Source organism: Trachemys scripta, chromosome 3 (assembly GCF_013100865.1).
Source record: "Trachemys scripta elegans isolate TJP31775 chromosome 3, CAS_Tse_1.0, whole genome shotgun sequence".
NCBI classification, from domain to species: Eukaryota; Metazoa; Chordata; order Testudines; family Emydidae; genus Trachemys; species Trachemys scripta.
Window position 1 is genome coordinate 60,963,688 of NC_048300.1, and position 11,894 is coordinate 60,975,581.

The 11,894-nt window shown below is 45.6% G+C and overlaps 1 protein-coding gene across 2 annotated transcripts in view; it reads left to right on the top strand.

The window, feature by feature from the left end:
- Positions 1 to 431: 431 nt before the first annotated feature.
- The window catches only part of MRPS18A (mitochondrial ribosomal protein S18A), a 28,286-nt gene continuing 16,823 nt past the window's right edge, over positions 432 to 11,894 (top strand). Inside the window, exons 1-3 of one of the 2 annotated variants that reach the window (XM_034764865.1) lie at positions 432 to 587; positions 1,771 to 1,802; positions 4,936 to 5,040. In XM_034764865.1, coding sequence (XP_034620756.1) covers positions 482 to 587; positions 1,771 to 1,802; positions 4,936 to 5,040 — 243 coding nt within the window. In that variant the 5' untranslated portion in view covers positions 432 to 481. The remainder of the gene's footprint in view (positions 588 to 1,770; positions 1,803 to 4,935; positions 5,041 to 11,894) is intronic. The other variant, XM_034764864.1, reaches the window with a different exon arrangement.

The window sequence follows — 11,894 nt, forward strand, 5'->3', positions numbered from 1 at the left end:
TTGATCTAACTGCAGCCTGGCCTCCCTCTGGCAGCCGAGGGCTCCACCTCCGAGGTATAAAAACCAGGCCAGGGAGGCTGATCCTGAGCCCCAGGCGGTCCCCGACTGCTACTTCCAAGGGCGGGGCCTGGGCACAAGCAGCCTGGGGCAGCCCTGGCGCAGAGCTGGGCGGCTGTAAGGCGTTGGAGACCCAGCTCCTCCCTCCAGCTGCCCCGCGGCCTCTGCTGGCCCCGGCGAGGGCTGCCAGGGCTGATGGTGCTGCGGCCCCCGCGGCCGGGATGCGCCCCTGGCTCCAAGCTTCCCAAACGAGAGCAGCGGCTCTGAGCCCGTCCCTCCCGTGGAGGCTGGGGACAGTCCCCGCGCCTGGGCCTGGCTCCAAGATGGCGGCGTCGCAGGCTGCTGCCCGGCCTCTTCCCGCCTGCCGGGCCGAGCGCCCCGGAAGCGGAAGTAGCGCGGGGGGAGGTCAGGGTCGATTCCCAAGATGGCGGCCCCCGGCTTGCTGCGCGGTGGCTGGAACCGGCTGGTTTCTGGTCTCCTGGGGCTGGGGGGCGGCTGGGCCCGGCCTCCGGCCCGCGCGCTCCGACAGGGTGAGTCTTGGGGGCGGGCGCTGCGCCCCTGTCGGAAGACGCGAGCCGGGGGGAGCCAGCGCTCCGCGGCCGGCCCTGGTCAGAGCGAGCGGGGCGGGTCTCGCGGCGGGCGGGGAAGGGCCGCAGGCTCCTGGCTGTCAGGGTAAAATCTACCCCTGCTGCTGGCACCGCGGCTGGGCCCAGAACCGGGAGGCGCCCATCAGCCACATCGCTGGCCGGCCCGGGGCTGTGATTGGCACTTGTGGGGAGCTGTTCCCCTCCGAACTGCGTGGCAAAGGTCGGCTTGTGAGCAGCAGCGAGGGGTGGGGCTAGCGATAGGGATTCAAGAGAACTGATCTCAGGTGCTTGTTTAGACATACGCTTCCTATGTGGCTTTGGACAAGTCACATTATCTGCCTTGGTTCCCCAGATGTGTAATAGGGATAATGCTTCCCTTCCTCAAAAGGGTGGGGTGCAGATACACTCCATTCATGATTGTCCACCACTGAGTTACTGCAATGATAAGGGACATATAAGTTATCTAAAACAAATAGAAATAATCGTGTTGTTGTTAAAGTTGCAATAATTAAGGTTCAGGTTTAATTTCCCATCGCTGTGACTGGGAGAATCTATGAAACTTCCAGAATCCCAGTTCTGCTCTTTTAGTTTCACAGATTCAAAGCAGCGTGTTTGTTCTCTACCTGAAGATTGTCACAACCAGAAGGGCAAGGAAGTTTCTTTCCTCTCTACACAGGCTTTAACCATGGAGGAACTAAAAACACTGGAGGCAGCCTAAATGCTTGACATTTAAGATTGCTTTTACTTAAGAGGGTCTCTTGACTTCCTTGATCAGAATTAGCCAGAGATGATAGAAAAATCATAAAACTTTTGAACACACCACAGATCTACTCAAAACAATAACAATTAAGCGATGAGGTCCCCAGTTTGAAAAGCCTGCCCTTTGCTCTGCCTATTGGTCTCCTATGGTTACTCTGCCTGCAACTGCCCACCAGTAAAGCATTACCTTTGGCAGTCTTCATACCTCGTGTTTGCTTTGTTGGGGAGTCGCTCTCTTCTCTTGCATCCCTGACTTCTGTCCACCACGTATTTTGTTTGTACATAATTTCAGTTTATTGATTAAAAGAAAGTCACTAGTTTCTGTTTGAATATGTCTGACCTTGTTTTCCATCTTTTATTTCTGCAGTTGTGGAAGTTACTGAAGGAAGTACAACTGTTGTAAGTTATTTCTTTTTTTTCCAAGTCACAATACACACTACTTCTAAAGCCATGTTTTTGTTTGTTTGGGGTTTTTTTGTTTTTTGGTATGGGGAGAAATACATTTTCTTTAGCAACTTCAGGGATGAAGTTGTTGGGAGGTTTTTTTTGGTCACATTGGCTTATTTTGTCTGGAGGTGGGACATACAGTACATGTTTTCTTTCTGCTTACTGCAGTTCACTCTTAGTAAATGTTCTGTGGCTTGAATGCAATGCAAATGTAACTGTGTGTTATGAATTCAGGCAACCCAGGTGCATAGTTGGGTTGTTAAACTTCTGGGTCTTCCTCTCTCGCATGGATGAAAGCAGCATGAGATCCTAAGCTCTGATGGTCAGAATCAAATGTAGCTGCAAAAGTTCCCATGTTATGATCCAGCAATGCGATTGCTAACATTGAAAGTCCTGGCTGCAGGGGGGGCGCGGTTGGTAGATGGAAGGGGGTTGGAATCCTTCATATTCAATGCTTTTGAAAATGAGGGACAGATGGTATGGACTAAAGTCTACATCACAACTCAGCACCTGTAGTCCCCTCAGCAAGGGGAGCACTCTTGGCTTCTGGTTCCCCAGCCTCTTCTCTTGAGTGGAGGCATTCATCTCTCTCCCTTCTGACTGGGGTATTTCTAAGATGAGCAGTTTAAACTCTGATATCCCCAACAGAAGACACTCTTTTTTTTTTTTTTTTTTTTGCATTCTCTTCAAAGAAGGTTAACTGTGTAATTACCACAGTTTAATATACTACACAGCTCTTTCCAAGCAAGCACATTTCATTCTTAAGGTAAAAGCAACACAGCAAAAACATTAAAAACCATAGAAGAACCTACATGCATATTATTAAGCTTATCAGAAATCCTCCTACTCCAAAATGGACTCTGGCAGGTAAGCAGTCCTTCAGACCCCACACAGGGGTTTTCCTTTGCTTTCAAGTTCATAACACCCTTTTCTCAGAACAAGAACACAGGCTTATGGGATCTTAGCTGACCAAAGTCCTTCCAGAACTTCCCTAAGCATTGGGACCCTCAGTGGACTTGAGATCCTGTCCATTGTCTAGATCAGGAAGAAGGCAAACACCAAAAAGGAGAGTGATTTGTTATATTACCAGCAGGTATAAGTAGGAGTACCTGGATGAAATCAAAAGTGGCCTACAATCGTCCTTTCTTTGCTTGCTAGTGATGTGTAGACAAGATTTGGCAAGACAGCACTTACCAAAAAGTGTATTCCCTAAAAAGTTGGGGGGGGGGTTTCTGGTTATTTTTACATTAGATATCATTTATTGACAGAAATCTGAGCACCTTACTGAGTCGGAGTGTTTATATTTATTTTAGATTTGTTTCATTATATAACATAAAAGGTCTCTCAGTTTCCTTGATATGAAATTGATTGTATTTTTAACATATTTGGTTTTACTCTTGTTGGTACAATCAGCAGCTATGGGAATTGGGGGATGGATGACAGTCTCTCTCTTTCCTACCCTGAAGTCCATGTGCACCAGCATGCCTTTCTGCAAAAATCTGGAGAAAAAGATGAACTAGCACTATGCCCAGAAGGTCAAAGGATTGATGCTATTTCAGCCCAAATGGAGAAATGAATTCTAACGTTGGGAGCCCCTCAGGGAGAACGCCCCTACTAAAAACGTCTCCATTCAAAAACAAGGGACTTTAATGTAAGTGGATTACTGAAATTTGCATAGTCTTCAACTTCCAAGCTCCATCCAGAGCACTTCTCAATAAACTAGACTTGAGGAAACAAAAGTGTAAATCGCAGTAGCAAGATCCTTATTTGAAAGAAATGGTCACCCTCCTGGCCAGATGTAGGTGGTGGGGGGAAAAGAAATGCTGATAATTTCTGCTACATAATCTCTTAACAGCAACTGGAGATCCATCAATATCCACAGAGAGGAAACTCTCAACAAATGGTGGGCACGCAGCATCAATTAAGGGAAGACATAGTCCTCCTCATATCTTCTGATTGCTCCACCCATCCTACCAACATAACTTCAGTCTCTTCTGGATTCCGCCTCAGACAGCTAGCCTTTATTGTATTCTGATCTATCAAACATTGAGAAAGGTATTTACTGTGTATGGATGAGTGTGTGCTGGTTCTCATCAGCACGCGAAAACATAAACTCATATGTCTCCTCATTAGCCCTTCTACAGGCCCAGTACGCACAATGAACACATGGTGTGACGACACAGAAACCTACATCAGAGTAATCAGGTGAAGAGGAGCCAAAAAATACATTCTGAAATTTCTCCCAAGAGATGAGACTGAAGCCACTGTAGGGCATGTGGCTCTTTTTCTAGGGTTCACAGACAAGTCAACAACTCCCCGTGGTCAACAGCATCAAAGGCAGCTGATAGATGTAATAAATCGACATGGATGCTAGATCTTGATCTATTACCAGGATGGAATAATTTATCAAAGGAGCCAGTGCAGTGTTTAATGTCACCAGGTCTACAGCCAGACTGACAAAGAACAGAATACTAGATGCTGGTCTATGTTTGGCTAGATTGTTAATATCAAGCTGTACAACAGCTTCCTTAATAAAAGTTGTATGTTCTGAGAGATTCTGCCCACAGTGGTTTAACAGTACTTCACCGGGCAAGGAGGGCATGGGTCCAAAACACAGGCTGTGGCATGAAATATTCCCAACAGCTAGTACCTCACTGGGTGACATCAGCCCAAACTCAAACAGAGAACACCAAGGATTTGTCCCCATCACTACTACCTTGCACTCACAGAAGCAGACAGCTCAGTCTGAATTCTCTAGATTTTTACCTACAAAGTAATATGAAACGTCTGCAAAATAGGAGGGATTCGAATTAATTGAGCTCTCCACTACTCAACACAAATCCAGTGATCAAGACTTACCAGGCCCTAATGACTCTTTGGACTTGTGCCAGCTCCTATGTACATCTGAAATGCTTGTTCTGTATGTACCTGACTAAACAGCTTAGTACAGGGACTCTCTTATGTTTATACAGTACTGAGTAAGCTGTTGGAACTTGAGCGATAAGCCTACATACCCAGAATGTATATGTAGGCCTGAACTATGGGCTCTTCATCTGATCAATGTATCCTCTGACTTGTTTCCCAGATTGAGGGCAAAATTATAGAAGATGTCAAAACCCCAACTCCTCCTAACCCTTCTGGTCAGTGTCCCATTTGTCGCTGGAACCTGAAGCACAAATACAATTATGAGGTAAGTGTGGTGACAGTTAGCTAGTTGAATGTTATTCTCAAAGCTGTACTCATGCTGCTACTAAACTGCACAGCCTGCTATTCTTTTAGCTTCCTGGGCAGAATAAAGACTCATCGCTCCATCTCCCCCTCCTTAAGGTTTAGTGAAAACCCCCTTGTGCAAGAGCAGTTCCTACAAAGCCACGACTGGCCTAGATGTACAGCATCTAAGCACAACTGGCTAGTCTTGTGCCAACTACTGTCCTATTACCAATGTGTCCTCTAAATTTTCCTTGTACTGAGCAGTTTACAAACTCCCCAGAGCCTCACCTGGTGGAGCCTGCATACATGGGGGAACAGAGTGGAGGCAGAGACTGGGAGCAGCTGGACCCTGTGCATTGGGTCGCAACGCCATTCGAATTTGGCAGGCTGCTCCTCCATGTCAGCAGGGAAGGGGCTCAACCATTACACCACCCAGCTCTGGTAACTGTTTCCCTATTGGCAGAGGTGTGACCTGACCTGTGGGCCGGGGGGAGAGGCGGGCGCAAGGCTGGCCACAATCAGAAAAGCTCCAAGTTCCCACAGCCAATGTGAAGCCAGTAAGCAGAGACAGGTGGCATGGGGCATTGCCCTCCGTGAGTGACAGAGCGGTGTTATGCCAGTTCTTGGTGTGTCCTGGCGCATGGGCTCCAGAGCCCAGTCACAGGCTGCATTCCATTCCCACTGACACAGCCTCTAGCTCCGTGGCACATCACTTAGCTCTGGTTACTTCTTCCCCATTGGTGGAGGTGTGCCCTGCCTGGGTGCCTTGCCCAGAACCTTATTGGCTCTCAGCTCTTAAACAGTCAGCCAATGGGAGGCAGTAACTGGAGCTGGATGGTGGGGAGGCAGAGTCAAAGTTGTAAGTAGCCTGGTTTGTGATGTGTGATACTTGGAAGATTGCTGTGTGACCGTGCATGTGCACAGTTTAGGGAACATTGCCTACCATACAGCCCTCCTTTGGATCCTTCATATCTGGTCTGGAGTAGTTTGCGTGCAGCAGGAAGGAAGAGATAGACATGTTAGAACTTTGGAAACATGTGCATCCCTTGCCACCCATCATATGATCTGGAATGGATTTATCTTTTTAATGAGCCCCAGTATCCAACATTGAATCAGTCCTCCAGCTGGACTCTAGGTAGTAAACCCGCTGCTAGTCGGCTTGTTCAAGCCGATTCTTGATTCCAGGTAGCTCAGAAAGCTTGAGTCATTGTTCCCAAAGAGGAATTAGATGTAATGTCTCTAAACACTGCAAGCTCCTCATTGCTATCAGTTATCTTTATAACTGGATGGTGGAGAATGCGAAGGGACAGGGGAAGGTGTTTAGAAACATTACAGATGCTCAATGACTGTTTTACACAAAGTTGTGCCTGTATATGGAAGTGTCCGCAAAAAGAGCCTTTCTGTGTTTGAAACTCCTTTCCTATCAGTAAAAGGAAATGGATTTCCAGCAAGTATTTTGGGGGGAAATCTAGTGTGAGAGGGTTAGAGAGGAATTTTTAAAATACACTGGGGGAAGGCAGTAGAGAATCCTATAATAAAGGCCCAAAAGTGCCTTTGAAAACCCATAATATGGGAAATAAGCTAGGAGAACGTAGTATTACTAGGGGCTTTTCAAAAACTGCATTTAAAAAATAAAGCCAACCCCCACCACCACCACCACCACCACCACCACCACCACCAACCAAACAAAACAATCTATACTAGAAATAGAAAGGAAGGGAACCAGACAAGAATGCACAGTTACAAGATAAGGCAACCAAAAATGCAGAATAAGTTAATGCCAGTGGGATTAGGGGGATATAGATACAAATACATCTGGAGGAAAATAAATACTTGTGAGAAAGTAAGCCCACTAATGATGAGGGGCTTGAAAGCCAGAATAATTCTAAAATGGCTGAGCTACTCTCATGTATCCATAACAAGAAAAATAAGGAAAAGAAGTTTGAATAATTGGATAGTGATGACAATCCTGTGAATAAGCTATTGCAAAAAAGCAGGTAAGGAAATTCTTAGAGACATTGACTTATACACACACCAGCAGGTCAAGATCACATGCAACCCTCCAGGGTCTTGAGGGAATTAGCTAACAAACCAACTGCTCCATTAGTAGTTATTTTTGAGAAGGCATAAAAAACTGGGGAGGTACCAAAAGGATTTGAAAATAGTGAATGAGATCAACATGTGAGAAAGGGAAGTATGGTCTTGGCAATTGCCCTTTGGGAAATCTAACCTCTATTCCTAGTTATATAACAAACAAAAGGGGAGAACCACACTGAGCACTCACCGGATAATGGAACTTAGGAACAACAAGTAGTGTTGAGGAGTTATGAAGAATCATGCTGAACAAAAACTTATTCCACACAGGTGACACAGTAAGTGGGAGATTTAAACTTCAATAAAATATTTGATAGTGTCTAGTGAAATATTGTAGAAATTAAATTGGCTAGGATGGGAGCATTATCAATGGATTTAACACACTATGAGCAGAGTGCAATAAGAAATGATTGCGGGAAGTGTCCAATGGTTGGTCTGGTCTTTGTAATTATCTAGAAGAATCAGGAAATAGAATGATAAATTTGCAGATGATACTAAATTGGGAGGAGTTGCAAACACGGAGGATAGAAAAATACTATCCATCCTGGGGGATCAGATTTTTTCATAAAAACATAAGAGCGGCCATACTGGGTCAGACCAAAGGTCCATTTAGCCCAGTGTCCTGTCTTCCAACAGTGGCCAATGCCAGGTGCCCCAGAGGGAATGAACAGAACAGGTAATCATCAAGTCATCCATCCCCTGTCATCCATTCCCAGCTTCTGGTAAATAGAGGCTAGGGACACCATCCCTGCCCATCCTGGCTAATAGCCATGGATAGACCTATCCTCCATGAACTTGTCTACTTCATAGTGCTGCCCACACTTTAATGTGAAGATTGTCTTGAAGGAACACTTCTCCAGTTCATTATTGCAGACTATATAACTACAGCAATTGCCTACACAGAAAAGTAAGGTTAGGAAAGAATGTAATGTGGTTTTAATTTTTTTATGTGACGCTGAGCAACTGGAAACGAGACAGCACCAACTAGCTTTCATCAGATCACCAGCAAATGTTTCATGGATCAAAGTTTAAGAGCCTAGAGAAATTAAAAATCAATAGACTTCTAATGTGCTCAACACTGTAGTCTGTGGGTATTGCAAAGAGAGCCAGGAAATAACAAAGATTCAGCCCATCAAATGCAGCAAATAAAATGGGGTTTTAGCGTTTAAGACCAGAAGAGACCACAAGGATTATCTGGTTTCATCTCCTGTATAGCACAGGCCACCAGTACCCCCAGCACCCGCACTCTAACCCAAGTCTGGGTAGGTAGTAATCCAAAACACTTTGATCACCAAGGGAGGGGGACAAACATATGTATTGTCAGCAAAGGGTAGAACAAGGAGCAGTGAGACCTCATTACGCAGAGGGAAATTCAAGATGAATATTAGGAATCACTTTCTAGTGCTCTCTGTGGTAGGAGGTTCTGCCACTTGTGGGGATAAAAAGGGCTACTTGGAAGCACAGAGGTAGTTGTAGATAAGTCTGTTGTGCTGTTTTTGGCTTTAGAGCCTGAGAGTACAGTTCTAATATCAGAGTTCGCTGTAGGTCCCATCACTGGATGAAAGGTATGATCCTCTTTTAAGATTAGGGCTGTAATTCAGCTAGGCTGGTCAATGTGCTTGCAGTTGGGCTAGGCAATTTGCCCTATACTAGCATTCAGTTTGGTCCTTAGATACTGATCTTCTGGAGGGAGGTGAAAACTGAACACCAGGGGAGCTCACCTTGTTTTAAGAAGCGTGGCTGGAATCTCAGGAGCCATTGTGTGAAAGTTTGCATTCTTGGTCTCAGGAAGCAGGCTGGGAATGTAGGCCATCACGTTAGTTGTTTTGGCCTTTGAATGTGAGTCTTGGGTTATATAACCAGTTCTCTTGCTGCAAATCAAAGGAGAGGCTGGAGAAAGAGATAAGGGGGGTGGTGTGGATTGGTAAATCAGAGCAGTAGCTGATCATGACAAATCCACAGCTGGAGGCGTGCCTTGCTCCAGTGGGACTGACTGGAGTTGTGAAGAGTAACTTGAGTTCTATTGTAAATAGTCTCTGTTTCAGTATGTCTCTTATATGTCTAGACTTTGTATCAGTCATGGTTTTTCAAATTTTGAAGTGTTTGGATGGAATAAATGCTTCTTTTGCCCCCAGAAAAATCTCAGTTATGCTTCCGAGCCACAGCAGTAGTGAATGCTTGAGAAATAAAGAATTTGAATTTTTTAACAGTAAGGGTAGTTAGCCATTGGAATGATTTACCAAGGGTTCTGGTGGATTTTCCATCACTGGGAATTTTGAAATCAATACTAGATGTTTGTTTGTTTTTAAAGAGAGATTCTAGTTCAAACAGGAATTATTTCAGGGAAGTCTTGTGGCTTCTGTTACTTGAAGTCTTTCTCTGTAACTTGAAGTCTTTAAATCAGTGGTCTCCAAATTTTTTTGATCATGCACCCCTATGAGTGAAAAATTTTTGAGCATGCACCCCCTGCCGCGCTGGCTCTACCATTTTTGCCGCTCGGACAAAGAAAAAAAAAAAAGCGCTCCTCCTGCCACACACCCCCAAGGATCCTCTTGTGCACCCCACTTTGGAGACCACTGCTTTAAATCATGATTTGAGGATGTCAGTAATTCAGCCAGAGGTTAGGGGTCTATTATAGGAGTGGGTGGGTGAGGTTCTGTGGCCTGCAGTGTGCAGGAGGTCAGACTAGATAATCATGACGGTCCCTTCTGGCCTTACAGTTTAGGAATCTATGAGATACCACTCAGCTGTAAAGCAAAGGAAAGCATGTGAGCCCCATCGCTGGGGGCACACACAATTGGACTGGATAAATCACTATAATACAAGGAAGTCTTGCATTAGCCCCTGGGGGTGGGGTGTGGAAGAGATGACCTCAGGACTACTACTTCTCTAACATCTCTGATAGTGGAGCCTGAGGCAGTGGTAAAATAAGTGATTTTAGTTTTGGTGTCAGATAAACAGATTCTTAATCAACCAAAAATGGCACTGCGGGCTGCAGCAGGTCAAGCTTCCATCAGGCCTCCTTACCAATGTTCCTCAACCCTGCCATGGAGGGGGACAGCCTCCCTTGGTCATTCAGTCCTTGGATTCTACTGAGGTTCCCAGCAATTGGGCCAGTTAGTACCAATTACGATAGTGGTTTATGTGATGGGTAGAGCCCTGAAATTTGCGGATATCCGCAGACCAGTTTTGCGGATCAGATGCAGATACAGATCTTGTTTCTAAAGCCCTGCAGATCTGTGGACATCCACGAACCATTTTTGTGGACCAGATGCAGATACAAATTTTGTGTTCGCGCAGGGCTCTAGAGATGCAGAGGCTTGTCCACTAGGAAATTGACTGACACCCTAGTTCATTTCGCCTAGATCACCTAATAGCCATTAGTAACTGAAATTGGTTTTCATCTCTATCAACCTTAGGCTAGATTAGAACCTGCAACCTAGAAGTCTCAGCCCCCAAATATACCTGATATATAATGCCTGGAGAATGGTGTAAAGCTCCCAGGAGTAATAAAAGAAAAAAAACTGATTCTTATGTATCTCAAAGTAACAACTGACAGATATGTCTGGTACAAACCCATACTTGTTTTGTTGTACAAACAGAACTGTTCTCAGAGTGAATGGAGATTTTGATGAAATGTGCATAACTAGCAATCAGTCTTAGTTCTCAAGGGGGTTGCAGATATTGGGTCTGTGCTGCATTTCAGCAGGCCACCCATTCAAGGGAATGCACTATTTAGACTTGGTTTTATATATTTTATCCAGTTTATCCACCCTTTGTAGGGAAGGGTAAACTTGTTTTTCCTTTTTCCCCGTCTCCACTTTGAACACCATTAGTCTGAGCAGGCAGTAAATATGTCGTACTTTGGCAGCACACGGGGAGACAGAACTGCAGCCTTTGCCTATTAGCCCCAGATTAATTCAGTCCAAATTGTTTTCATCAGATGCTACAGATTACAGGGGTGGGAATCTGGGTCCAACCTCTCCCGGGAGCTGTCCAGTGATTAAAGCAAATCTGTGGTTACAGTCTTGGCTGCCCACTAGCACAGAAAGTTAATTTCATGGAATATGACGGCAACATGTAACCTTGCCAGACTTCTTTTCTTCTTTAACCTCTTTACGTTTTTGTTCACCTTTCCTCCCCATCCTCCCAAAGTTGGCTGTCTCTATCTGCCCTCTTCTAGGGGTGGGATGCATCTTGGTACGGATTCTGGGAGAAGCACCTAGCATGTTACCCTTAGGACCCTTCCGAAGTCGTCATAAGATTCTCGCCAATGTGCAGCACTTCAAGCCAAATGACCTTGAGCATAATTTGTAAGGCAGAAATGGGTGGGACATAGATGATTTCAATAAAGAAATAACCGTCACGGGAGAAAAGCTGATTGGTGCTGACAGCATTGGGCCGGGTTAACATTGGGGCATGGGCTCTCCTGATTGGCAGGACAATAGATAAAGAGAATCCATCTCCCCCTCCCCTTTTTTCTTTCTTTGCATAGAAACATTTGATATCAACCCTGTGACACTACAGGGTGTGGCGGTAATGTGAGAGAGCCCTTGGACCAAACACACCCTAGGTGCAGGGGTGTCCCACGCTTAGAACATGCCACGTAAAGGGCTGTGGCCTACTTACTGTTTTCATTGCTGCAAATACTGGAACAGCCTAAAAATTACCATTAACTCCCTCCTCTCTCCTGCCCCTCCTTCCCCCCCCCCCCCCCCCCCCCCCCCCCCCCCCCCCCCC